At 38.8% G+C, this 22,217-nt stretch overlaps 2 protein-coding genes and 1 pseudogene across 3 annotated transcripts; 2 read left to right on the top strand and 1 right to left on the bottom strand.

The window, feature by feature from the left end:
* The first annotated feature begins 1,687 nt into the window (after positions 1 to 1,687).
* On the top strand, positions 1,688 to 3,789 carry trh (thyrotropin-releasing hormone). 2 transcript variants are annotated; one of them, XM_032567562.1, is made up of 3 exons: positions 1,688 to 1,813; positions 2,026 to 2,237; positions 2,653 to 3,789. In XM_032567562.1, the coding sequence occupies exons 2-3, from the start codon at positions 2,045 to 2,047 to the stop codon at positions 3,267 to 3,269; spliced, it is 810 nt and encodes a 269-aa protein (XP_032423453.1). In that variant the 5' UTR covers positions 1,688 to 1,813; positions 2,026 to 2,044; the 3' UTR covers positions 3,270 to 3,789. The 2 variants fall into 2 exon arrangements, with proteins under 2 accessions (XP_032423453.1, XP_032423368.1); XM_032567477.1 differs by having other exon boundaries at positions 2,023 to 2,237.
* A 2,712-nt stretch (positions 3,790 to 6,501) lies between these two features.
* On the top strand, positions 6,502 to 11,731 carry LOC116720230 (NACHT, LRR and PYD domains-containing protein 12-like; annotated as a pseudogene).
* On the bottom strand, positions 11,620 to 21,982 carry LOC116708203 (ceramide synthase 5-like). The gene is made up of 10 exons (XM_032546354.1): positions 21,598 to 21,982; positions 19,319 to 19,421; positions 18,998 to 19,128; positions 17,376 to 17,433; positions 16,438 to 16,488; positions 16,192 to 16,284; positions 13,788 to 13,916; positions 13,571 to 13,677; positions 13,331 to 13,487; positions 11,620 to 12,158 (listed from the first exon to the last, which is right to left on the bottom strand). The coding sequence occupies exons 1-10, from the start codon at positions 21,774 to 21,776 to the stop codon at positions 12,018 to 12,020; spliced, it is 1,149 nt and encodes a 382-aa protein (XP_032402245.1). The 5' UTR covers positions 21,777 to 21,982; the 3' UTR covers positions 11,620 to 12,017.
* Positions 21,983 to 22,217: the final 235 nt, after the last annotated feature.

The raw sequence follows: 22,217 nt of genomic DNA, 5'->3' as shown, positions 1-22,217 counted from the left end.
TTCCTGCTGCTTTGCAGCATATGATTTCTCAGTCTTCAGCCCCCCTGTGCAGACACATCAGCCCCCATGTCAGATGAATGGTGTATGTACATCAGCATCTGTGCAATTAGGCTTCATCTTAAACTGAAGGTTGCACAGAAATAGCAAACAAATTTCTTAACATAAGATGAAATGTTTCCAAATCAAATACCAAAAGCATTGCTGAAACGAGTACGGAGTTAATAAAAAATATTGCTCTAGACTAATTACATGCGTTTAATGTATGAACATATTAATTTCAGTCACTAGAGAGTTGAAATACAATTTTGACTGTAAGCAGGACTCTTGTGCTTTTTTTCAGGCATGGCTTTCTATTTGTTTCTCTTCCATAAAGAGCAGATTGGTCAACCTTGACCGAGGATCTGGTTATTCAGCAGCTTTTCTGGTTACTGCACTTCTTGCCCATCAGTTTATGTGTTGGTAGGTTTGGAGCTGTACCAAAACTCCTTCCATTTTCAGATGAGTTGAATAAAAATATGCGTTTAGAGCTTGAGATGTCATTTTTAAACTTATAACTTAATGGTGCTTCTTGTTCACTTATTGTTAGTATTTCTGTGACTTTTGAATGTTTTGGTTGCACCAGATTTTCTTCAGGGGAAGCTGAGATGCAAAAGTGACACTCTTCACATTTTGTAAACTATATACAGTATATACTGTGTATATACAGTATATATATATATATATATATATATATATATATATATATATATATATATATATATATATATTAAAATCCATCTCATCATTTGCTATTTTGGGTTGTTCATCAAATAAAACCCCAATAAAATACAAAGCATTTTGTGGTTGTGACTAAATGTGAGAAATCTGAGAGGTGCACACGGTTTTGCAAAGTGAATATGTTTAGATTTTCTTCGTTAACATTAAGTCTCATGTCTAATTCGACTCAACAAGAGATATGGAATATGATGATATAGCCTACATCTGAGTGATATTTCTGAAACTTTGTTCGTTTTGAAGCAAATGAAGAGAAAGCGTAAAACATATGTAGCTGTTATAGAAACTTCCACACTGCATTATCACTCTGTATCTGTTCTAGTTGCTTCAGTATCCTCTGCTCCCACTTACCCACTGAAACTTGCAGACCCTGACTCTGGTGCATTCAGCAGAGCCGCTTCGTGACTAAATGTGAATTCTGTGTGCTAAAGAGCCAGATGGGTTTTGCTCACCCCTCTGCTTCCTCTGACTTTGAGGTTTAGATGAAAAAAAAAAGTAAGAAAATAAATAAAAATGGTCTTCATGTCAGTGCACCCATGGGAGACCTTTAGATTCCTTAAGATGAAAAAAAATATGAAATGGTGAGGGTTTGGGGGAAAAAGAGGCAAACTAGATTTTTAAAAAACGGATTAAATGAAAAGAATGCAATTACGCAAAATCAATAAGTATAATCTTAAATTCTTGAAAAATAAGTAATCCCATAATAGCCCATCCTCCCTAAGTGCAAGGTTTATCTTTGTTTCGCGAAAGCTAAACCGGGAAGCAGTCCTTGTAGGGGCGATCATTCACCAAACCCAGTTGCGCACGACTTGGTATATGACATCAGTGGGGACGAGAGATCCTGAAAAATTACTCCCGGGATTGTGTGACGACAGTGAGCGGGAAGTATAAAAGCAGAGCCGAAGAAGTTGTCAGTTCATATACCTCCAGGATCTGGCCTAAAGGGTCACCAAGAGCTCCGAGAAGCGGGGAGAAACCATTAGCAACGCTGCCAGCGGTGCCTCGGGGTGGGGAAGAGGAGAATTTGGATACTTTTCATGTGAGTCTGGCGCTTTTCAGAATTCTAGATTTGAGATTATGGTTCACCTTACCTGGATAGATCAGGTTTTCTGTGCGTCTTGCACTTGTAAATGAGCTTTGTTTGTTTCTGCAAACAATGCAATTCGTGCATCATTAATCTTTTATTGACTTCATAAATTAAGCATGATTTCTAATAAAACTTTGACTTTGTGTTGAATCTTTTTCTAGTAGAGGGCGAAAAAATAAAGCCATGAAGTCGGCAAGCCTTCTGGTCCTGGCATCTTTTGTGATCTGCAACTTGGCAGTGTGTGATGGACAGGGTCTCCCTGCTGAGGATGAGATGGACCGAAGTACCACCATAGACAACCTCATGCTACAGAGAGCACAGAGCCTCCTCTTACGGTCTATTCTCAAAAAGCTGCAGGATGCAGACGTTAGAAATGGTGCGTGAAGCTCATGGTTTGGGTTTATTTTTCGACAAAAAAAAGAAAGAAAAAGCTGACTCTGCAGCATCATACTGTCATGCTGTTTTTTAAATGTATATTTACTTGTTTGAATCCAGCATTACATATTGTTTCCTGTTACCTAAGCCTCACTGTCTTTACCGTTTCCTGGGAACTATTTTTCCCCTCAAACGTAATTATGAATAATTACAAAATGTTGTTGGATTCTCTATTTCTAAAGAGATAGAGAGAAATAGAGCTGGGGAAATATGGACCGTAAGATGCTGTCTTGTGCGTAATTTACGCACGGCGCACACCAACTGTAAAATCCCTCTTGCTGCAGCTTGTCTATGCTAGAATAGACTCGGTCGGTATTAGAGCAATACTAAACAAGTTCTCAACTCTTTTTGTCCAGATGGGATTTTCTCACAACCAGAATGGGTGACAAAAAGACAGCATCCCGGCAAGAGGTACTTCGAGGACCTGGAGAAGCGGCAGCATCCGGGCAGAAGGGAGGTGGTCGACGACGAGCAGTTCTGGGATATGCAAAAGAGACAGCACCCCGGCAAGCGCGAAGATGAAATGCATTCGTTCACGGAGTTCCAGAAGAGGCAGCATCCGGGGAAGCGCTCCACCACGGGACACATTCCCGACAGCCCCGTCGCGCTGCTCAGCGAACTTTCCAAGCGCCAGCACCCGGGCAAGCGCTATCTGGTGCTGCACAGCAAGCGCCAGCATCCCGGTAAGCGTCTTCTCGAAGATGAGGACGGTGAAGCGGACTGGACTGAGGACGGAGAGGAAGATATGTCAGAGCTGGAGAAGCGTCAGCACCCAGGAAAACGCTTTTGGGATAACTCCAGTCCGGAATTAAGCACCAGCAGTCCGTGTGGTGTTTTGGACTCTGACAGCTGCAGTAAGACCAGCCTGCTGCTCGACTTTCTGGAAAACATCAACAAAAGTCACGCCGAGGAGAAGAGACAACACCCGGGGAAAAGGTTTGCATCAGAGGAGGAGATGGAGGAAGGAGAGTAGGGAAAGTAACAGCTATTCTGCTTTGTTATCAACCAATAAACTAAGTGATCAATATGAAATATGAAAAACTGAAAAATTATTTTAATTATTTAAGCTTTTGAGCCATTTTTCTTTGGCTACAAGTGTTAGTGTTACAAGAGTTTGTAACACTAACGCATAGCATCAGTCTCAAATTCTTCTTTGGAGCGCTTGTGCGTAATTATTCTCAATATCTTTAAACTTAGCTGTAAATACAGATTTAGGAGGAGGGGATATGCTAATCTAAATCTAATTGTTTCTTGAGTTATGTTAGGGTTTATTATTTTCATTAGAATTTATGACTAATTTAAATAGTAGGATTATAATTACTGGCTTCAGCAATGTTGCCTCTGTGAGGCAGCACGTCCTTGTCAGTGTGGCACATGACATACCTGAGTCCAGAACTAATGAAAACTGCCTCGCTTGCATCAAATAAAACTCTTGACTGATTGATTTGTGTTTTATTTATACTTATGTAAAATATAAAGAATTCTACAGCAAATTAAGTGTGTTACTCTTTATTTTTACATTGCCTTATAAATGAAGCTCATTAAAGATGCTTCTGGTAACCAGTACAAGCAAAATGTGAGGCGTGTGCAGAGCAGATGTATTGCAGCGCAATTACACAGTGTTAAGCCAGTTACAATCTTCTGTTATAAAGTGTCATTTATGCAGACAAATAACAGGGGGATGATGTCAAGTGTCCACTCTTTAACTGGAATCCGTCCTCAACATGCAAATTTATCCAGAAGCGTCAGAACATTCAGGCAAAAATGTTTCACTAATTCTCGTCCGCTTTCCCACAACTCCAGCACACTGAGAACACTGTCAACATTTCACCAGCAAAAACTGTGTAACAATATGCACACATTTTATTTTTGATTTATTTGAATCTATGAGTAGGAATTGTGTAAACGGTCAAAAGTCCTTTAATGACATCAGTTAAGCTACCCTATTAGTTAAAATGCGAGATAATTTTGTTCATTTTCTACAACTAAAAAAAAAGGTCTTTGAGGAATAACACTTTATTAAAAGAGTAATAAACTTTTAAAATCCATTCTAAAAAAGATGGTATGTCAACCTTTATTATGGTAACCAGAGGATGTCCTGTTTCTCGCCAACGTCTGCCTCAAAAGGCCAGCATAACTACAGGCAACATTTTGGCATTGGTGTTGTCACTAAACACGATAAAGCTGGACACAAAACTTAAAATAAATAAATAAATAATTTACATGGTTGTATAACTTGGACGTTTCCATGACAACAGCAGCTGAGATATTATTGTTCATTAGCAACAGCACCCTCAGGGCTAAGAAGTCCTGCTTACTAGTAAGTTTACGTTTTGCATTGTTGTTGAGCTGACTCAAAACTTTTGGGTTTTTGCAGACTGACGGGTGAAACGTTTCCCATACTTACTCATATAAATGTAAATTATCCTACAGTCACCAGCAAAATCTTCCTGATGCGGTGCCAGATGACGAAGCACAGAGAGCAAAAATTTATTGCAGAGTGAAGTACTAAAGGGAATTAAAGTAAAGTGCATGTAACTGTGCAAAAGCCCCGTGATTTAGTATTTATTTATTTATTTTATCTTTCTAAAAACAACATGTCCCTCTTTGAACCTCAAACAATGGCTCTTTACAATTGTTAATGAGCCTTTAAATATGGATATAAAAAAGTTAGTTTTTAACACTTGTTCATTTTTATTTGAACAATTTAATTGAATTTCCAAACATAATGAAGTACTAATATTTTCTACATCAATTTTTTTGTCATTGAGTTGAAAACATGCTTTTTCACAACATGAAAGAAACTGTATCCATTCTCTTCCGCAAAAGTTTTATTATTATTATAACTGATATTATTTTTGTTAAATCCTAGAAACAGAAATACAATCTGAATCTCAGAATCACTATGCTTACCACTTCAGTCTTTTTATAAGCAATTATTGAAATGTAGCTCCATCTAGTTAAAGGGTGATTTTGTTCTGAGTAAAGATCAAAGGTTAAAGATTGAAGATTTCACTTAATCACTTTTTCAAAGCGTCTGTCAATATCTCTCATAGCATCTCACCTATAATGTAGGTTCTTGATGTCTGAATAAGCTTTGAGGATACTTTGGTAGAAAAACTAGAGAAATTCAGAAGAGGAAGGCCTTTGGGGTCCCTGCAGGTTCTGACACCAGAAAACAGTTTTAATTAGGGCAGGACAAGAGTATCGGCAGCCAGGTCAGTGAATGTTTACTTTCTCTGAACAAAATTGGGATTCACCTGTCTCTTTCTCTCTCTTAGTCAGAGGGATTGCTCTTAAACATCTGGAACATTTGAGAAACTCCTCAGCAGTTTTGTTTTGACCTTTTTTCAGTGTTTGCTATGAAGCGGTGTCAAGAACTGGAGATTAAGTTCAGAGGTTTTTCACAAGAGTTAAATGGAAACAAGCAAAGAGCACCGAGTTGTTGGACTTTACATTGAACTTGTAATTATTCTTTATCTGCCGAATTTTGATTTATTTCACGCAACATCACCTCAGCACATTTTAGAGTTCCAATTTGTTCAACAGATTGAACTCGATTTGGTCAAACTAATACATTTTAAATAATCCAGTTGGTCTCTTGGCATTTCCTCCCATGAAATTACAAGAAAACTAAAAATTGTGCTGGATGAACTTGGTTCTTATTTGTACCGTAGATGCAGGGAGCCAAAAATAAAGACAAAGCTTTTTAAAAGTTTTCAATGACAAAGAAAGAAACAGTGAACATCACAGTGAATAAAAGCAGCTTTTAAATTTAGGTTCTGGCTTGCTGGTTTGTCTGTTCTAGTCAGCCCATTTTTCTCCCATTCTTCTTCTTTGAATCAGCACTAAAACAGACAGACATGGGCCACCATGATGTCATCGGGACCATGGAGGAGTGTTTCCCAAGTCTACTAAGATACGTATTAAAAGGAAGATGTTGATATTTAATAAAGAAAACACTAAAAAGAGATTAGAACATCGTCACCAGCCGTAGATGACAGACTAAATGGCCTAAAATTGTACCGTGACGTATTTAGTTCTAAATCAAAGAGAAGAATGACAACAAACTTGTTTTATAGCAGAAAAAGGAAATGTCAAACAGATGATTTTGGAACTCCTACCAGGAACATCCAATGAAGGTCTGGATCATTGTTGCAGAAGGTAATGTATAAACAGCGCCTCTTTGTGGATTAATACAGCTATGAATACAATTCCTGTAATTTCATCCAAGCGTACCCTTTAGGTTTCTTAATGCCACACACAGAGAAGGGCCAGCGAGGTGTACTTGAAGACCGTCAGTGGTCCGTCCCCGTCCCTTTCTGTTTTGCTGCAGCGTGGCGTAGTTCACTCTACCCACCAGTGACTGAAAGAAGGAGGAGTCTCATATTGCCTCTAAGACAGCGTGCCGGGTAAATTTGCCCTCCGACATTTCCTGGTTTCCCGTTTTATGACGACGGGCTGCTTTGAATCTGAAACTGTGGCTTGCGCTAGAATAATTTCCCCCACAACAGTTTTTTATACATCTTTTCCCCCCAACAACTTTCCCTCGAAGTTTACTACGTAGCCTCCGCAGGGTACAACTCTCGTAAACACGTTCATGGACAGTTTTTCGAGGTATAGGAAAACCAAATAATCACGCATGAACTTTTATTTTTGCATGTAAGCAAAAAGGATGTTAGCTGCGTTTATTGTGTCTTAGCTGTTATTTCTGGATGTCTATCAGAATGGATAAAGTTGATATTCTGACTCGCATCCTGCAGACAGAAAACACATCAACTATTCTCGGTGGTCAGTCTCCTGCCAGCGTCATTAACAGCCGGAAGTACGTACCTGTCCCCGCTTTCGCTCAGGATGATAACCTGGGTTTCCTAGATGACGCCATCCGGACTGCTCTCTGTGGTGAGAACAGAACTGTTGTAGTGGTTGGTCCAGAAGGTTCTGGTAAAACCACCGCTTTGCACAAGCTTGTTGTCGATTGGGCTAATGGAGAATGCCTTGAAAACTTTTCTCATGTTTTCAACTTCCAGTTTAGCAAAATAGCCTCTTCTACAGATGAACTTTGTTTGGAAACTTTAATCCAACAAGGCTACCATCAAATGCCCCCAGACTTCACACGTCTGGTTACAGAGGAGCCTGATGGTGTGTTGTTTGTATTTGATGGTCTGGATGAGTTTAAGCACAGCCTGGACCCCTCAGTACACACCCTAACCTCTGACCCTTACCATCTGGTCTCTGTGTCCTGCTTATTGGCCAGTCTGCTTCACGGATCCCTGCTGAAAGGAGCCACCTTTCTTGTTGCAACCAGGCCCACAGAGGGCATGAAGTTCATCGGTGGGATTTGAATGGATGTGTTGGGGTTTCAGAAACCGCAAAGAGAGGTTTACTTTAACAACTTCTTCCCTGACTCCACTTCAGCTAGTGAAGCGTTTCTGCACATGGAAAGAACTCTGGGCTTTTATGATTTCTGTGTTTCTCCCAGGTTTTGTTGGACAGTCTGCTCCATTTACAAGCGGCTTATTGATTCAGGTACTAAACTTTCTGAGACTCTGTCTCAGCTGTTTGTGGATATCTTGGTCCACCTGATTCAGACTCTCTCACTAAACAAAGAACGCAGTAGAGGGTTAATGTTGACTCTTGGCAGAATGGCATCTCGCTGCCTCCACGACCAACATTCAAGTTGTTCCAAACACGATATTGATTCCTTTGGTTTTGAACAGAGTCTTACCTCTGTGGATAGTTTCTTGAGAGTTCACGGTGAAGGAGAGCTCTCCTTCCACTCCAAACTGATGCAGGAGTTTGTCTTGGCTGTGGCTTTCTTTTTGGACCCGTCGACACACGAAGACGCGGAGAAGATGCTGGATAATCACAAAGGTTGTTCAAAGTTTCTAGATTTCTTTATGTCAGGGCTCTCTGAGCCAGTCCAGTACAGATTGCTGGAAGACTTACTGGGAATGTTCAGCTGTGATCAGATTAAAGGTTTTAAAAGCTGGTTTAAAAGCAGATCAGAGAAAACACTGAAGAAATACGACAAATCTAAACACTACAGATGTTTCCATTTGCTGCATCAAGCCCAGAACGAGAGTTTGGTAAAGGAAATCCTCAACCCTCCTGCACACCTGTGCATCTTTCATGAAAACCCGAGCCTCCAGGACTGTGCAGCTCTGAATTACGTAATCACATGTCTGGGTGAAAGGGAAGAGTTGAGCGTGTCCAGAACAACAATATTAAGAGAGATGATGGAGGTCTTGGCTCCATCTGTGAGTCTGTCGCACACTGTGACGTAAGTGGAAAGTGCTCTTAAAAAATTATAAACATTTATCATTCAATGTGTTCAGCATCATATATATGAAATGCAATGCTGTCTTCTCCAGCTTGTCAAGCTGCTCCATACATGAAGACTCCATCCCTTTTCTGGCTTCAGCTGTCAGCACGGGCGTCACCAGAGAGCTGGAGCTTTCTCATTCCAACCTCGGAGATAAAAAGTTGCAAATTCTCTGTGCGGGATTAAGAGAGGCCAAGCTGCATGGACTAAAGGAAGGCAAAACCCTTTTGAAATGCTTTTTGTTTTTTGCTGATAATGCAATTCTGTGATAAAATATTCCCATCACATTTTTTTTCCACATTAACATAAATTAGATCAAACAATTTGATTGTTAACAATCAATTAGACAATCAATTGTTTGACTTAAACTCAATGTCAAGTTGCCAAAACACACTTTGATGGTCTTTAAATTTTACAACATTCTGAGAATTTAAGAAAACGAAAAAAAAAAAAAAATACAACAATCAAACTGTTTGACTGACTGAAGGGGGCGATCTTTTTCACTTGGGTGATGCAGCAGGACAATGTTCCTGCTTTTTGCTCTGAATCACGTAAAAAGTACAAAGGGAAGACTTTTCACCGGCCTAGTCAAAATTTAAGCAGAAATTTGATTAAAATGCTTTGACATGACTAAACATGCAGTTCATGAAACCCTCCAGTGTGACTGGACAATTGTTTTAATTAAAAAAATAATTTAAAAAAGCCAGGTTGCTTTCGATATCTTTTTTCTCTTTAATAACTGATATCATTATTTTAAAAACAGTTTGTTTTTACCCAGCTTTCTATTGATATTGAAATTTGTTTGATCCAAAACATTCAATTGCGACTAAACAGTAAAAAAGAAAAAAGAAAAGAAAAATTTGTAAGTGGGCAAATAGGCTTCCATAACACTGTAGACAATGTTCAAAAGAAAAGACAGAACATAACTGGAGTTGTTGTTGTGTTTGATATTTGAAGTCTTAATGTCTGTGGTCTGACTGCGGCCTGCTGTGGCGACCTGGCCTCTCTGCTGCTCGCAGGAGCCTCCCAACTCCAAATTTTACAAATGATGTTTAATCCGATCGGCGATCAGGGCTTCACAAAGCTGTGTGAAGCAATGCAAAGTCCAAACTGCAGACTACAGGAGCTCCAGTAAGTTCTGAAATGGTATGGATTCATATTTCAACATGTCCATTCTTTGTCAAATGATCGACTTTTCTTGTTAACAGGATTCAAAGCTGTAATTTGACTGCAGCATCCATGGAGGCTTTTGCATCAGCTTTGTGTTCCAGTCAATCACAGTTGACAAAAATCGACTTCAAGGGGAACATGACTGGTGACAGTGGAGTTGAAGCTTTATGCAAAGCCCTCCGACAGCCACTTTGTAAACTGCGGAGCCTCGGGTAAGAATCTGCTTTAAGGTCATAAAATCACGATAGGCTCAGTTTAATTTCGGTAACCTGGAGTAATTTGATTTTCTAAAAGCTATATGTTTTTATCTGTTTTGTAGATTGTTTGACAATGATTTGACAGGTGCATGCTGCTCCAGTTTGAAGGAGGTCTTCATGTCTGAACACTGCTCTCTGTCAGAGCTTGACCCGTCATTGAATAATTTGGGACAGGAGGGGGCGCTGCTGCTTTGCCATGGCCTCAAATCACCGAGTTGCCCCTTGAAATCCTGAAGTAAGCTCATCTGCTAATTATATATTTTAACTCAGCCTTTAGTTTAGGTACAGATATACTCTTCCTGGTACCTTAGCTGTTTTCTTTGTTATACAAGAAACTGGTGTTTGAGAAGTTGCTGTAAAACATTTCCACATGTAAACTTTGAAGAAAATAATTATCAATTTAATTGTTTTGCCAGTTAGCAAAAATAAGTCATTTTGGCAAGCTTACCCAACCTAAAACAGAAAACTTTTTTCTCATTTCATGTCAAACCGTGAGGAACATGAAATATGTATTTTTTAAAGGATACGATTTGTAAATATTCACTAAACAGCCCTGTATTGTCCTGACTTTTTCTGCAGCTTGACACGATGCGAGTTAACCACAGCAGTCTTCGAGGAACTGGGCTCAGTTCTTAAAAATGGGATATGTCCAATCAAATCTCTACTTTTAGCCATCAACAAAGTGGGAGACCATGGCGTTAAATATCTCTGGGATGCTCTTGCTCATCCAAACTGCTTGTTGGAGGAACTGAGGTGACCTAATGAGGAGAAAACAAAATGCTCTTGTTTTTTTTTATTTTTTTCAAAACCCACTTGCAGTGCACCACTCTGAATCTACTTGCTTTCCCTGCAACATAGCGTGGAAATGACCGAATTGACAGATGCCTGTGTTGAAGACCTGTGTGCTGCTCTCAGAGCCAGTCATACCCTGAAACTCCTGGAGCTGAGAAACAACTCTCTCACTGATGCTGCTGCTGTCCCTGCGATTGTCCAAGTCATGAAGGAAAAACCAAACATGAAGGAGTTAAAGTACGTTGGGCACACTTGAATCATGAACTTTAGGCAAACTCAATATTTTTAAAGTGTTTGCATGTTATCAAAACCTAACTTCATTTATTCTCTCCTCTTTCAGCCTGAAGTATAATGACTTCAGTGAAGATGCCCTTGAAATGTTGGATACATGTCATAACATTAGATACTGAGGAGATCATTTCAAGTTCCACCCAAAAACCTGAAGTGACGCTCAGACACAAATACCATCCATTTCCAACACTGAGAAAGTATTCGCCCCCTTACAGAGTGGTTTTGTTCAGAACAATTTTTTCTCCTGTAGACCCAAGACTATGTGGTTACGTAAGCAGGACCAGCACCATATACGTTGAAGTATATTCTAAAAGTAAAAAACGTGTACCGGTACTTAGGTGATGTGTTGGTTTTGTTTTATGCAAACTACTTCAGCATATGATCCATTTGAGTGTCGCCTTTTAAATGAAGAACATTTAATAATGGGGGCTTTAAGTGTTAAAATGAGGCTAATGAAACTACCATTCATTAAAGGAAAGATCCAACACTACAATCACTGCATTTATTGCACTTTTATCAAGAAAACTTTGGGATGTTTGTCGAGTTAAATCAAAAAGCACAGAAGCATATGTCTCTATAATACAACTTTGGAAGCAGTGATTTGTTTCACAGCAGTCATTGTCAATAAGAAAATCTATTTACAAGCATAAAGCATTGTAAGCAGCTCCCCGGTTGCTGCATTTCTCATATCTTTCTTGTGTATTTGAGAGAAAAACAGTAGGCGTAAACATTTCAAGTGTCCAAGGCTGTGCACTAACCTTGGAGTTTAACATCTTAGCACTCTTTGTAGGAAAAATAATTCAAAGTTCATTTTAATAAGGTGTAGAGTGAGTCTCACCTGTATAACTGAAATAAAATATGATTGGAATAAAGAATCGGTCCCCTCTCAGTGGTCATGAGTGTCTCCATTAAGGACACCGGTGTGGCTGCTGTCCCTCAGTTTGGAGGTTTGACAGTTTTTACTGCCATTGGAGGAAATGTCCTCATCTGTGCTGCTCTCTATGTCACTGCGATCGTCTTTTGACACCTGGAGATAACAGAAACAAGACCCATTGTTTAAACAAGCATTGTTTAAGTCCATGCTACAATTTTGCTAAAGTCTTCATGCCCTCACATTTTTCACATTCAAGCAACAAATTATGCACTTGATGTCAAATAATAGACATAATTTTTTTCTGAAAAATGGTGTGGGGTGTATACTTAACCAGCGGCCTTTAACTCTCATATCCATATATATAATTCTGTATCGTCTAATTAAATGGACTCCAACTTTATGCAATTTCATATCAGTGTAAATTCATCTGAAAATAGAGGAGGTATTACAAAAATGGTCAAAAGCTTGTCAACCTAAACTGATAAGAAGAGCAGCAAAGAAGCCCAGGAAGGAAAAAGGCAAAAGATGAAAACCTTGTTTCAAGAAAGGCACAAGCAGTCTTACTTGTATTTAGTCACAATTCATGTAGGAGGCAAAGCAAACATGGATAGTAAGGCGCTCTGGTCACATGAGACCAAACTTGATTTTTTTTGTTGTCTTATGTAAAGTACTGTACTATGTGTGACAACCCTCTGAATTACAACATAATGTAAATAATATAACGTATTTTCTCACCACATAGTGGTATGCGATGTAACAATGCTATCTTCAGTTATAAAAAAATGCTGTATATATGAAACATAACTTTAAAGAAATTTTACTTCACAGTTTGATGCCTTGAAAATGGGCCTCTGTTTCTTTAAGAAGCTTCTGCTCTGACACGCCACTTTCAGCTCATCATCGCAACAATTAAAAAGATTTCTCAAACATGTATGAAAGAATTAAAGCAGCATTAATTATGTTTTTTATGAGGAACTATTTTAACATGATAGAAAGCTCAAAAGTTAATTTTACACCCCCTTTAACAAGGTGATGGCAGCATTGTGCTGTGGGGATACAGATGAAAACTAGAGTGGATGAGAAAAGATGCAACTAAAACAGGACAATCCTGGAAGAAAACCTGTTGAAGTCATGAAACTGACTAGACAGTGAACTTCTCCCAGTCAACAAACTTAAACATGCAACCAGAAATTGAGCAAAACCATGAATCATACTTATTTTGGTCACAATTACTACTTTGTGTTAACCTGACACATTAAAATGCACAAAAAAAGCATAAATGCTTTTGAATTTACTGCAACTGCTGCGTGAGGATGTAGACAAACCTTTCCCTTGAAGATAGCTTTGACAGCAATGCGAGCGATGAGGTAGAACCAGATGATGTGAAGAGTCTGCAGGACCAGCAGTAACCCGTTTATCAGCCACCAGGCCTGATATGGCCCAATAATCTGCCAGCTCTCAAACAGCACGCTGTAAACAATCCTACAAGCAAAACCAGTCAAATAATGCATTTAAGTAAAGAAAAAAAAAACCTTTTATTTTAAAGTGTATTGATAAACTCTCACCAGAAAGGAAAAATGATGAGTCGAGTGAGAAAAAAGCTTATGCTGAACACCACAAACAAGCTGTCGCATAGCCTCTGGTACTTGGCATAGTTGGCCAACTTTGCTGCCTTTGAGAAACAAGATGAGCAAGTCGCAGCTCTCAGAAATGATGAATCAAATTCCTCCATTTGGAGTCAACAGCTAAACTCATATTTCAGCTGATTATGCATTCATTTACCTCGAGGAAGACGTCCGAAGCATCGTGCACACACATGACCAAAGTGCCAGCTCTTAGCATGTTGTTGGCATAGGAGATGGTGATGAGGAATATGGTGGCCAGGTGGTGGACAAGCATGATCATGAAATCCTGCCATCGTCACAATGAGACGGGACAAATGAGGACAGAGTGATAAATCAGTGGGTATTTTGACGAACGGCTGGGTTAAGCTGTATTAATGCTTATAAAACTGTTCAAAAGACTATCCTCCGTCAGAAGAAAAAGGTTCTCTCCAACTATGTACTTTTTTTTTTTTTTTCATTTTTAGGACGGGGAATTATGTTTGTGCTCATCTTATTCTTGGAGTCATCTACATTTTTCAAGTTTAAAAAAGGATGTTGGAGATTTTCAGAAACCTAAAGAGAGACTGGCAACAGATATTACAACACAGATCGTTTAATGCACAAAATTAAGTCTACAACATATTTAACAATGAATCATCTCATATTCAAATAACCCCTGCAGCCGCTCATGTCTAAATAAAGTATTCCACAACTGCATAAATTATGCCAATAACCAGGGCTTAATGTTGCAGAATGTGGGTCACTAGGTTAGAGTTAGATTCGGTGCCGTATTAACACCACTTTCTTTTATACAAATAAGCAAAGAAACTATTGGTAGATGTATGTAATCAAGTTTTTTAGACCCCATCTACATAAAAGTTTTTTCTGAAATGTTCTTTTTTAAAAATACTTCCTAGCAAAAGGAAGTCTGCAGCAGAATCTCTAGTAAGAACTTCATGCCATAAAATATCCAGATTGTTACGTCTATGCCAGGTGTTTTTGAGGTGATGCAACAGTTACAGATTAACGCCAAAACAAAGGAAGCAGGAAACATGATGAAATCTGAAGTTGTTACACTTGACGTGCTTTCAATTGGCTTTTCAAATAGTTATATTTTGGCTATGTACATCTGATATGCATGTGAGAATATGTGCATAAATAAATGAATGACTGGTTGCACTATACAAGCGCAGGCCATTTACCATGTAGTAATTTAACTGACTTGGGTCTTGCTAAAGTTCAACTCGACCAATAACCCTTATCAAGAAGGCACAAGGTTGTTTGAGTGATACAATCAACCTTGTACCTTCATGTGAAGCCAATCTACCCAAGCAAAGGTACATATTTTCTGATGTAGTTGAAGATAAAATCTAACTCCTGAGATATTTAAAACTGTACTATGTAACTTTTATAAAGAATGTTTTTACACATTTGTTTCAACAAATGTGTAAAATGTGTTATGAGGCATATGAGACAGTATGCCTCATAACATACTGTCATAACAGTATGCTATGAGGCAGCTTATCTGTGAAAAGATCAATCTCTGCCTCTTCCCTCCGAGTTCTAAAGAAATGTGCCGCTCCCTTTCCAAAACAAACAAACAAAAAAACAAGAACAAGGAAGAAGTTCTCAATGCTGTCAATCAACCTTGTATACTCGCTCCTCAATTTGTTAATGGCAGAGGATCAACTTACCATTACAGGAAAACCTTTCTATCCACCATCATGTTAACTAATCTGAGCATTCACAACAAGCTTTGCTAGCAGCAGAACTTCAGGGACAAAGGGTTGGACTGGGGGAATGAGCAGCACCACAAGAGCTTGTGATTAACAGTGCTAAGACCCACCTCCTGGCTCTGATTGGTTGTTTCTAGTTAGCTCTAGGAGCACGGGCAGAATGCAGAGGAGTTTGATTTTTTTTTTTTTTTCATAGATTATCTGTCTTGTGCCATACTGTCACGACATCACAGTTTCAACAGAAATGTAAAAAAATATATATAAGTTACATCCTGCAAAATTAAGGAACAATAGAAGTGATGTTTTTATAGCAATATAATGAAGGTCAACAAAAGGAGGAGTCACTACAACATCTTTCAGAAAAAAGTAAACTATAAACACCAGGGTTCTCAAGAATTTAAAACGAGACATAGAAAAACAAATCAAAATACCTAAAGTGGCTAACTGACTTTTTTAATAATATCTATAGGTAACTTTTGTTTAGTAAGAGTCAAAAGAGGCACATTTTCTTGGAATTTGTGTGCAAGAAGGACACAGTTTTATCTGTAAATGCTGAGTAAAGCCAGATAAAGTCATTGCCTGACAAAATATTTCATAAGTGATGATTTGAATATATATGAATGAATCCATTATATTTTGCACATTGCAACATCTTTTTTTTTACTTCAACAATCAAGATCAATGATTTTATGCTGGTAGCATTTGATACTTTGACACATATACAAACAGTATAAAAGTAAAAAGCATAGTACGCAAAACAAATTAAAACATGGCCTCTAGGAACAAACACCTTTAGTTACAATATAAGTGATGAGAGGAGCACAATAGTGTTGGTTGTTGACTCACCTTGCGTTTAACGTCTGTGAACTGGGACACCATCAGAGACCAATAGAAAGCAAGCTCAGCAACATAGTAATTGTATTGTCCAGGACTTAGAGGCTTTGAGGGAGAAAGAAACAAACACACCTTTCATAAATACACACCCATACTAACGTACAAGCAACATGGAGGTGGACCAATTAGAGTAACACTGTGCAAAAAGTGTGCAAAATGTGACGCTTATGCAATTAGCAGTAAAATAAAACTGCTGACCTGAAAAGGGTAGTTGTGCCAGCACTGTCTGGTATCCCACATCCAAGGTGACTAGCAAAGGCAGTAAATAAGAGCAAGGTTAAATGACAAGGAAAAAAAAACAAATCGGGATTATAAAAATCTCCTCAGAAAATTAAATTAGGACAAAGCATAGCCAAATGTTTTTTTCCCCAACCAAAAATAAACACAAAGTATAGCATATTCCCAGATTCTTCCTACAGTAAATATTTTCACTTTTGTGATGGTACTTCTTCGTAGCATGTTGCATGTAAGCTAAAAAGTTTAATTTTGTCCTTGACTAGTGTACCTTTTACCCACATGTTTACTGTGCTTACTACAAGATTTGTGGTAAAGACTGTCTATACTTCTCCATGATGTGTGGAATGCACGACTAAAAGTCATTACACACTCCGACAGAACTAAAAAAATTGTATCTCTCCACCTGGGCTTTTTTCTGAGTGCTGGTTTGGTGGCATCCAACAACTACTTTCTTATTGGTCACACAGCTGTGGTTAATGCAGAAATGTCCTTTAATTAATATTTAATCAGTTCTGCTCTTAGGCTTCTGGCCCATGGAGTATGAAGGGCCAGAACCAACTTTGTTTTTGGCCCTTAAAGTATAACGGATTTCTCGGTTCTTGTGTAATATCTACAGAGCTCAATAATTGCTCTGTTCACAGATTCTTCCACCTGAATTGTGGAAATCTGGAGCTTCTTCAGACTTATGATGGGTGTGTTAGCCGTGTCTTATTATATTCTCCTTGCCGAGATTTTGGTACAATTAAAATTATTACAAGTATATATTTATAAATACTTTGTGCTGGAGTCTCATGTATAATCCAAATAAAATACACTGACATTTGTGTTTGTGACATGACAAAATGTGAAAAGGCTCAAACTGTATGAATACTTAGCTACTTTGGCATAGCTCAACTTACCACCCACAAATGGCCAATGGCGTAGATAAAAATCACAAGGTAAAAGGTGAATCTCCACCTGCAGTGACAAACATGGAAAAAATGCTGTAAGAAAATATGTAAAACATTCTACCTTTAGCAGGCAATTACTAGACATTTCAAAAATGGCAATGAAGGTCCTGATGGGTTATCATTACACTGTGACAAGATTTTCCAGCACATTGCTACTAAAATATCTATAATTCTGCCAACTGTTTCAAAGAATTTGAAATATTTGAGTTTGAACCCATCATGTCAGCCTCAGAGAAAAAAACTCAATTAAAAGTGAAAAAATAACATTATGAAAAGTCTTGATTCTTCCACCAGGGGCTCCAGGTGCCAGCACTATTATTTATGGTGATCTTTAATGAAATTTGAGAAGACAATATTAATAGACAGCCTGTTTCATATTGTTGGAAATGTGGACTTCCCTTATTTCTACTAAGGGAACTAAGACTAACACTCCAAACAGGTCTGGCGTGAAACAAAACGAAAACACTTCCTGCCCACTCTAAGCATGTCATTGGATCTGAGCTGTTGTGGGATCATTTCTCTCTCAAAAGCCCCAGGCGCCTCTTCATGAAAGGATAGGGTGATGGAGTCTCTGTTAGAGCAGGGCAACTTGAATCAAAATAATGGTGGCATCTGCCAGAAAACTGAAAATAAGTAATTATTACTGCGTCTTTCAGCTGGGCAGTGATTCAAAAATTTTACTTGTGTCAAATAAACACAGAAATGTTAAAGAGCAGAAGAGGGGAACCAGAATCTCTGCAAGAATTATGCAAGGAAGATTAGTCAAGGAGCCCAATGTATACTACAACCTTGTGAAATGTTTTAGCAGAAGACAAAGTGCTGCCTGTTAAGTAGCAGGGGGTTGTACAAAGCAACAACCCTCTGCTACTTCTCATCATAAAATGTATTCAATTTAAAAAGTGGATTTTCTTCTCCTTTTTTGACAAAGTTCAGCATTTATTTGTCATATGAACTGTCATATGCATATTTGTCATATGCACTGTACAAGTTTTCTTGCACAAGAAGAAAACTTGTATTAGTTTTCTTCTTGTACAAGTTTTGTACTTGTACAACTTGTTTCTTGTACAAGAAACAAGTTTTCTTGTACAAGAAACAAGTTTTCTTGTACAACAAAAAGCTTACTTTGCTGCTACTTTTATAACATGCCGGTCTGATAAGCAGAACTGGGCCGACAATTAATTGTTTATTTCCATCTTGTTGCAGTTTGTGTTTCAGAAGAGAGAAAGAGGGGGGGAGTCTTGGCCTTGTGGCATTTGCTAGGTCATGTGACGGTGAGAGTGATGCAGTGTTTAACTGTAGCAGACAAGCAACGTCACCGGTGTGGTCAATTTTGGCAGTGTCAAAAATGTAGAGAAATTTTACAGCAGCACATTTCAAAAAATTTTAACATTGCATAAAAGTGCAATTAATCTTCCCAGTCATCTCAGAAAGAGAAATTGCCATTTTTCTTAAGAGATTTGTTATACAAAGAGTAAAATATTGTGTGTGATGATTCTATATAAACTAATGGTTTCTGAGACAATGCTTTATATTTCTGAGCTGTCAACTCTGCGGTCCTTCTTGAGACTTACATGCTCTCACAGAACTTCTTCTGTGTGCTGGGCCTGTCCTGGTTCCGGCGGATACGAAACCATCTCTGTATTTTCCGCTCCTCCCAGTCCAGCTGCTTGGAGAGTCCTTCCAGTTGTCTTGTGTCTGGACACTAAGGAGGACAGTATTAGTGGGACTTTACTTCCAAAGTACTGTATCTGCTTGTAAAACCACAATGGTATTTCATACAACAATATGTGTTTACTGAGAATATCATTAGGCCTGTGGTGGTGTGTACTGCTGCAATAACACTGTGCTGCAGAGTTTACAGAGGCTACAGAACAAACACAACCCTTATGTACCGTGTTGGACTGATAGAGCCTCTCCAGGACAGCGTTGGGCTGAACTCGCCGGGGCGCTCCCGCCTGAATCTGAAGTATGTGGGCACAGGGTCTGGCCACCAGCCTGTGTACACACAGACAGAGGGGCAAAAACCAGAGGGTGGGGACACACACACACGTTTGGTATTAAAGAGACATTCAACCAGAGAGAGACATTTGATGCCATGGTAATTTACATTACAGTTTGCCCATAATGATACGTTAGAAAGGAATGACTGCATTTGTCAACGACAGAGAGCAGAGTAAGAGCTATAAAAAGGGAGACACGGGGATGTGCTAAAAAGCCTGGAGAATGTAGCACCTAGTAGTCTGAGCAGAGTGTGTTGGTCTGTCATGTGAGAATGAGAAACTAGCTTGGGAGGGACGAGTCCGGCCAAAATGCTAACGCGTGTCACAGGATCATCTGGTTGAGCTGGCCATTGCTCTGGATGAAACTCGGAGACATTATGACATGTCAGCATGGCAACGACCTGCTATTCCGGAATAGCAGGCTACTTTCAAAAGAGGTGTTTGAACGAGGCTTTTATAGCTGTACTACATGATTTTTAATTGACCATCAAATGCTGGATTTGTCAAGGAATTATAGCTAATTGCTATTTGTGCCAAATGGTATTCTGCCTCCAGTTTTGTTGTTTTAAATTTGTTCATCCAGCCAGAGCTAGCATGAGGCGTCTATGAATCATGCAGCTGATTTGCAACATTCCTGGATGTTCCAATAAAACTTAAATTTACACAGAACAGGTTTACAAATATGCCTCTGGGAAGGAACTAAACCGGCTGCCAACTGCTTTCTATATTGCTTACTAAAAAAAAACCAAAAAAAAACCGGATCCTGTGATGGATCACAGAGCTTTTCATCCAGACCTGCTTCACTACAAGCTCTCTGTATTGTGCACAATATATGAATAAACCTGACTGAGTGATTTCACCTGAACAGTGCTTGGAAATAGTATTTTTCCACGACAGCTAACCATGAAAAAATGGATCTTGTGGAAAAATCAAGCCTTGCCATATCTTTGAAGTATGTGTTTAGCTTTTGATGCACGTACGGTTTGAATAGTGTTTTGAAATCAAGGCTTAGGTATTCAGTGTTCTACCATATCAGGACAGAACGTGTTACATGTTACTTTTTGCTCCAAATTTAGCATCAGACAGAGCGTTTATATTAGGCTACATAAATTTAAGTAATGTTAAAATTTGATAGTTGCTGTAATATTTACACAGCATCTGTAAAAATGTACAGCACATATGAAAGGTATCAACACCGTGATGGTCCAGCTGCAGATTATTTTGAGGCATTCATAAGAAATCCATGGCAACATTGGGGATCACATTTTGTACACTACAGAGTTACCTTTATGTACAAAGATGATGTAAACTAACGCAGCACAATTTTCCATGCCACTGAAATCCAGTATTAGTATTCAATTCAGTATTCAATTTTGTGTCTGAAATAAAAATTGATTGATTGATTGATTGATTGATTGAATAGTGTTGATACACAATCAAAATTCCACTCAGATCAGTCCAGTTGCCAAAAACAGATTCAAATTCAAAATCCATACCATACAAGCCAGTTTACTGTAATTACAATACAGTACGAAGTGAGGTTAAAGTCTATAACCTCACTTTTTAGACTTTTTTTAAAGTCTAAAAAGTCAATAATTTTCAAGCTAATCACTTCTCAACAAGTAATGGCCGTTTTGCTGGAGCTACTTCTAATCAAAAATATTAACATTTCCTGAATCAACAAAGTTCTTAAGAATTGCAATGTCTTATCTGGATGTGGGTCCCAAAATAAATTGCATTTAAAACTTCTTACAACCTCTGCTCGTCTGTTTTCGGCAGAGCAAGATCTCAGGAACATCTGAGCCCAATGAAATCTTTTTGTTTCATCATCTCGCAGGAATGCTAATGTCGAAAAGGATGTTTACTAATTCCTCAGTTCAACTGAGTTTTTCCTCAAAACCAAATTGAGTAACTTATCTGAAATGGAGAAGACATGCCCACCAAGAGCTTTTTCACTGTTCAGAAAGTATGACTCATGTGTTCAAACTCCTGAAAGCAGCAACTTTTTGCGGCTTCAGTTTCCATTTTGTTTTATTTTAGTCGGCATGAATCACAGTTTCTAAGCAAGCACTGCCGTATCCGCGGGGTTGTAGCATAGTAGCGGAGGAAGAAAAGGTCTAACTAAAAATAAAAAACTAAACTAAAGCTGTAAAACAAACAGAGGAGCTCACCTTTCAAAAAACAGCCTTAACACTAAAACCCCGACAGCCAGAGGAAAGGCATGGCAGAGCATATGCTGTAGTCTGGGGTACTCCACTCCAGCTGGCGGGCGCTCCAGGTCTGCCCACGACACATTTTCGGGAAGCCAGAATCTCTCACTCCAAATCCAGGCTGAGATAAAAGAAGTCATCGAGGAGCGGAAAACGGTAAAGCCGAAAGTAAACCAAGTTGTCGGTGAAGTTTTGTATCCTGAGCGCAGCGCTAAGCTTAAGCATCACTCCTTTAGCTAAACTCTTAATGAGGAAACTGAACGCTGAACTTCTCTACTAGCCTGACAGGCTACACCCACCACTGTTTACATGTGGAGGTGATCCCGGGCTGAACCCAGGCTGAGAGGAGCAGCGGCCAAACCAGCGTTAATTACAGCCCCAGGCCACTTATCTCAGGCTAAATGGTCTGCTATAGCCAATTAACATTAGCAGCGTCGTTTTGAGCTGTGTAGCGGTAAGCAGCCACACTATGTAACACTTATAGCAACACGCATTAATTATTAAAAAGTATTTTTCAGCTTGTTACTGAAGTTGTGTATGAAGCTAAGGTAGCACAACCATACTCATTTCTTTTTGTTTGT

This window comes from Xiphophorus hellerii, chromosome 1, assembly GCF_003331165.1.
Source record: "Xiphophorus hellerii strain 12219 chromosome 1, Xiphophorus_hellerii-4.1, whole genome shotgun sequence".
Taxonomy (NCBI): Eukaryota; Metazoa; Chordata; class Actinopteri; order Cyprinodontiformes; family Poeciliidae; genus Xiphophorus; species Xiphophorus hellerii.
Note: the sequence above shows the minus strand (reverse complement) of the source record. Positions and strands in the feature narration are given on the sequence as shown.

What these genes read in the sequence shown, in the direction of transcription:
- LOC116708203 (XM_032546354.1), bottom strand. Translation starts at nt 21,776, where the DNA reads ATGACTTCTTTTATCTCAGCCTGGATTTGGAGTGAGAGATTCTGGCTT. An exon ending in TCACAGACGTTAAACGCAAG is followed by an intron (nt 13,917 to 16,191) that starts GTGAGTCAACAA and finishes TGACGATGGCAG; the next exon opens with GATTTCATGATCATGCTTGT. An exon ending in CTTCGGACGTCTTCCTCGAG is followed by an intron (nt 13,678 to 13,787) that starts GTAAATGAATGC and finishes TGTTTCTCAAAG; the next exon opens with GCAGCAAAGTTGGCCAACTA.
- trh (XM_032567562.1), top strand. Translation starts at nt 2,045, where the DNA reads ATGAAGTCGGCAAGCCTTCTGGTCCTGGCATCTTTTGTGATCTGCAAC. An exon ending in GGATGCAGACGTTAGAAATG is followed by an intron (nt 2,238 to 2,652) that starts GTGCGTGAAGCT and finishes CTTTTTGTCCAG; the next exon opens with ATGGGATTTTCTCACAACCA.